Source organism: Cucurbita pepo, unplaced genomic scaffold (genome assembly GCF_057944985.1).
Source record: "Cucurbita pepo subsp. pepo isolate OVF unplaced genomic scaffold, ASM5794498v1 scafford_6, whole genome shotgun sequence".
Lineage (NCBI taxonomy): Eukaryota > Viridiplantae > Streptophyta > Magnoliopsida > Cucurbitales > Cucurbitaceae > Cucurbita > Cucurbita pepo.
In genome coordinates, this window is record NW_028257911.1 from 422,903 (window position 1) to 428,411 (window position 5,509).

General features: G+C 35.1%; 1 protein-coding gene across 1 annotated transcript; it reads left to right on the forward strand.

Annotated features, from left to right (window-relative positions):
* Positions 1-409: 409 nt before the first annotated feature.
* LOC147786087 (uncharacterized) lies at positions 410-4,709 on the forward strand. The gene is made up of 4 exons (XM_087120902.1): positions 410-720; positions 864-973; positions 4,109-4,251; positions 4,527-4,709. Exons 1-4 carry the CDS (start codon positions 567-569, stop codon positions 4,567-4,569), a joined length of 450 nt encoding a protein of 149 aa, XP_086977028.1. The 5' UTR covers positions 410-566; the 3' UTR covers positions 4,570-4,709.
* Positions 4,710-5,509: the final 800 nt, after the last annotated feature.

Below are 5,509 nucleotides of genomic sequence, written 5' to 3' on the forward strand. Positions count from 1 at the left end.
ATTTTTCAAACATTACTGTGAGGGATGTTCAAATTTGATGATTTGGACACGTAAGATTATTAACCAATGCCCAACTTTTTTTTCGCTCTCGTCCAATTTTCGATTCATTCTTCATCGAGTCTCATCAACGCTTTTTGTTCATGTTTTAGGGCAGTTTTGAAAAGCTAGTTAATATTTTCATAGGAACAATATTAGGACGAAAAAAGCATGTAACTTTGTATGAATTAGAAAGTCGATATTTTTATTAGTTTAATTTTTTTTTTTTTTTTCAATTCAATGGTTTATTTTTGTGACCATTAAAACTTTGGAATAGAAGATAAATAAATTACAACTGTAAATTAATAATTAAATCAATTAAAATAGTAAACTAAATCCATTTAGACTCTCGATTAATCTTGTTTTAAACCCTAAAAACCTCCCATGGTGCAAACCCCAAAGTGTAGCTCGATTAATCTTGTTCGATTCTGTCCAAGATTCTTTCTTTGGATATTTACTAGATTTATACGAGTTGCGTGATAATCGATATCACTTGGAATTTCTCTGCAATTGAATCCACTGTGTAGCTCATGGGGAAAGATTCGAAGGCAAAGGACGCGGGTGGTAAAGGGAAGGGGAAGGCGAAGCAAGCAGCTTCCGGAGCCGATGAAAGTGCTTCCAAAGGGAAGGGAAAATCCGGAAAAGCTGCTTCCGATGGCCTTGGAACTTGCACTTATGTCAAAGGTTTCTCTCTTTTTCTCTCTTTTCTATTTCCCTTTCTTCAATCCTATTTACAGGGGTAGAAATTGCGTTTACGCTCAATCTCTGGAGGTTTAGGGATTTCGGTCGACGATTCTTATTTTGTTTTCCTTGAATTTGTTGTTTAGCAAGGCATATACTGTGCGAGAAGCAGGGTAAAATCAATGAAGCGTACAAGAAGTTGCAGGAGGGTTGGCTTAGCAATGGGGACAAGGTTCCTCCTGCTGAGTTTGCTAAGGTTGGATGTCTTTTTCTTCTTCTTACTTTTGGCCTCGTCGATTAGTCGATCATTTGCAGTTCTGTTAAAGAAAAACTGACTTGAGTATTTAGTTACAGATGCTTGATATTATATCCTTTCGGTGAATTGGTACTCTAGGTCATTTAAATTTGTTTTCCTCAACCCTTCTGTAGTTTCTGTTGAGGATTGTTGGGAGGGAGTCCCACATTCGCTAATTTAGGAATGATCATAGATTTATAAGTAAGGAATACATCTCCATTGGGATGATGTTTTTGGGGAAGCTTATGCTCAAAGTGGACAATATTGTACAATTGTGGAGATCCGTGATTCCTAACAGTTTCGAAGAGGAAAGATTATTACATTCATCTTCTTTTTTTAAATGTGGTGAATTGGTAAATGCCGGAGATAACCACTATGAATTTACTAATGATCTAAACGATATTTTGTTACCTTATTGCATATTAGGTCTCAAAGTCACTGATGGGGTTACTTGGAATATTAATATCTTAAGATTGCCTTTTAAACTTCAAAGGTATTTGATTTAGCCTACAGTACTATGTAATTAATTAAGATTTTGTACTTTGTAAGCTAGTTAGGATGCTCATGAGGAGGGACAAAGTAACAATAGAAGCAATCCTTTTTTTGAATTCTATGTGCTAGGCAACTGAATTTCATTCCAAGGGCTGAATGTTTTATCCCTCTCTAGTAAATTGGCTTCCCAAGATAGGTCTTGTTTCTTATAATTTAATGCTCAGATGGTGTATTACTTGTACACATAAGATTATCAAGACATTTATGGGATACATTTAAAGACTTTGATAGAGAGACCGAGAATATGTATATCCCTTTTATTTTCTTGTGTTTAGGTGTATGAATGGTGTCATGGGTGGTTGAGGTCAGTTTGTGTTGAAGCAGAGTATTTTCATGGGTTTGATGAAAAGTTATATAGGGATAGGGCTGTTGTCATTGAGAAGTGTTGTTATTATTCCATAGTAACCTATATGTAGCTGATTTGTTTTGAGCTGTGTAAATGGTTGGACGAACAAAGCAACTAACTTAGTATTCAATCGGTTTACCGAAGTCCTTAGCTTATATGGTTAAAGTTGAAACAAACATAATCTCCGTTGTTTAAGGCAACTGCCGTTTAGTCTTTCTTAAAGTTTTCTTTTAAGCTAAATAATTGTGGAGGTGGAGGATTGAACCATTAATCTTTGGCAATGGTTTTCTATTTTACATGTACAGATATATAAATATGGTTGATGAATACAGATAATTGCATATAATCTTTACAAGCGAATAAATACTTTGATTTGTTTTTCTGTTTTTGTTGAAAAATGTGTTGATTTGTTTTAAATATACCATAAAAAGCACAAATAAAGAAAAATGGTGAAAGAAAAAATATATAAAAGAGAGACAAACAAAATTGTCATGAGAAGATTCCCTAGACATCGGTATCTTTGAAATCCATGAATTCACCATGACATTAGACTACTTGGCATGAGCAAAACTCTCGTATTTTTAGTTGTCCTCATTTCTACTACATTTTTATTTCTCACTTGGTGTGAGTTGAGTCCCTTTTTTTGGTAATTGTGGTCTTTCTAATCTTACGACAAATTGGAGAATTTTTTTGTAATCCATTGCTAGGAACTCCCCTTCTTAATTTTATCTCATCTTTTATGATGCCTATCGAAGAAAAAGAAAGAAAAAACAAATAGGATTCAAGACGACATCAAAAGGTCCTTACATGCCTCCCATATGGTCATCCTAAGTTGTTTAGGTACACTACATGCTTGTCAAACAAATGCAAGAATCTAGATACTTGTCCTATGAGATTTTTAGCTCCCCACCAAACAAATGACAGCGTAGATTTTGGTTGTTTACATTGCTAGTGGATGTTAATAGAGATGAATTTGGAGGTTTGCTAGAGTTTTATTTGTTTTTCTTTCTTTTTTCGTGGGTTTTAATTACTGGTAAACCCAAAGGTTTGAATGGGTAGATTTGAGTAAACTTAATCTTTGTTAACACTCCCTCTCATGTGTGGACTTGAGTCTCATTTTACTTGACTGAAGTCATCCTTCTTGTAACTTACTTCCTTGACTAACTCTGTGAGAAACAAGATGATTTGAGGAACTAAGACTAGAAGAGTTTGAACGTATGACCTCTTACTTTGATACAAACTTTGTTTGTGAATACATTATACATCTTATTCCAAGATTAGAATGTCATACAAGGTTTTCTTATCGAAAAGATATGTCAGACAATGGTTATAATGTTCATTATGTTTGAAGAGATCTCGGTTTTATCATCTACAAAGAAAAATGTTTAGTCTTGAGAATAATTTCAATGCTCGGGAGTGGAGGGCTGGGCTCATCAGCTTGGTTGTGAAGTCGTCTATTCTCTTAGATTAGGTATTGAATGATATGTCAAGAGAGGAGGGTGGTTCCAAGTCCCTTGAATACTTGCCTGAATAATTATTTTTCAATTATTCAACCCTTTCATTTTACCAATTTCAATGTTAGTCAGATTAGTCAACATTTCTATGTTTCGATGCAACAACAAGACGTTATTTGTAACAAGTAGTTTTGTTGGTTGGTTAATTGGTCACATTTTATTCATGAAATGGGTTAAATTGATATTAGTTTGGATAGAGCAAAATAATTTTATTAGATCTAATAAGTACCTTGTGTCAGAATTGAGAAATTCTATGGCTCGAATCTTTAGTATTCTCTTATTTATTACCCGTGTCTACTATTTAGGCAGAATACCGTCACCCATTCTTACTAAGAAACTGAAAGAAACGGAAGGGACTAAACAGGAACAAGAGGAGAGTGATATTGTAATTTCTTTTATCTTTCATATCAATAAAGTTGGGTTCTATTTGTTAGTCGTCTATAAACGTAAACATATGCTGCCCATCAAATACAGCAAGCAGTGATTGCTAGGATTTTATTGTTACATTTTCATATTCATCTGTATTTCATTGCAAAGATTAATGTTTCCACATTGTCTGAACAAAGGTACCTTACTTTCTGAACAACCCATACGCATTCTCATCGATGAATGGAAATTAGGGGTTTTTGTGGGTATATTTCCAACTGATAACAACACTTTATAACAATCTGGTTGGTATCTCAGTTAGCAGCAGAATACTCGGAGTGTCCATCAGGGAAAAAAGGTGGGGACCTGGGATGGTTTCCTCGTGGAAAAATGGCCGGCCCATTTCAAGACGTTGCATTCAGCACTTTAATTGGAGCAACCAGTGCACCATTCAAGTCGACGTATGTCCTTTCTCCAATTTCTTTTATTGTAATTGATTGTTTCCATTGGGTTTTCATTCTGAATTTTTCCTTTATGGCCATGTACTTCTTTTTTGCTTAATACTGAAAAGTCATCCTTTATATGCTAGTTTGGGTTAAGGTTTGGATTGATTAGAGTGACTGTTGATATAATAAGATGTGTTTGGATTCTTTTTGCAAAGTCAAGATTCTCCTGGTGCTGTGAATGAGCTATGAATACACCGCAGAACTCACATTTTTGCTTCGGTGTAATGCAGGCATGGGTACCATATCATCTTGTGTGAAGGGAGGAAGAATTAGGACATCCGACTCAATTCGGGAAAATCCTTCATTTGGCCATTAGCAATAATAATAATTCCCAGTTGATTTCTCTTGTACTTTTTTCGTTAAGAGCTCTACAAAAAAAAAAAAAAAAAAAAAAAAAAAAAAAAAAAAGAAAACTCTACAAAGATCTTCGTTTATGTGTTTTTCTCTCTAGAGCCATGGAGTCATCAAAACCAATGCATATGCATGTTCCTGCCTTAACTATACCGTGTATTTGTAGTTTGGTGGTCTGTTTTTAATAATATTTAGTAATGGAACTATCCCTTGTTGTTCAAGTTGTTTGTAATTGTAAGAGGGGAATGTGTGTCAGCAAGGATGTACGCTGGCCCCGAACAGGAGTGGACTGTGAGATTCCATATCAATTGGAAAGAGGAACGAGTGCTAGTGAGAACGCTGGGCCTCGGGTGGATTGTGAGATCCCACATCGATTGGAGAGAAAAATAAAACATTTTTTATATAAAGATGTGGAAACCTTTTTCTAGCTGACAGCTTTTAAAACATTAAGGGGAAGACCGAAAAGGAAAGTCAAAAGAGGATAATATATACTAGCGATGGGCTTGGTCTGTTATATATATACATTTTTTTTGGGTGACATTTTAAGAGTGAAAGCTGTGGAGTTGTTACGGTTCATGTGGTTAATGATTTATCTGGTTTCAGCACCCAATACCTGTAAGATTACGTGCTTATGACCATTTGATTATTAAGTCATCAGCCCATAACAAAAACCTAAGCTATATGGTTGCTGGTCTATATCTTTAGTTTTTCCTCGAGTTTATACGAGGAGGAACTTCCTACACTGTGACTTTGGTTGCTGGTCTATATCTTTAGTTTTTCCTCGAGTTTATACGAGGAGGAACTTCCTACACTGTGACTTCATGTACTAACACAAACAAGCTGCATAAATTGGATGCCGAGA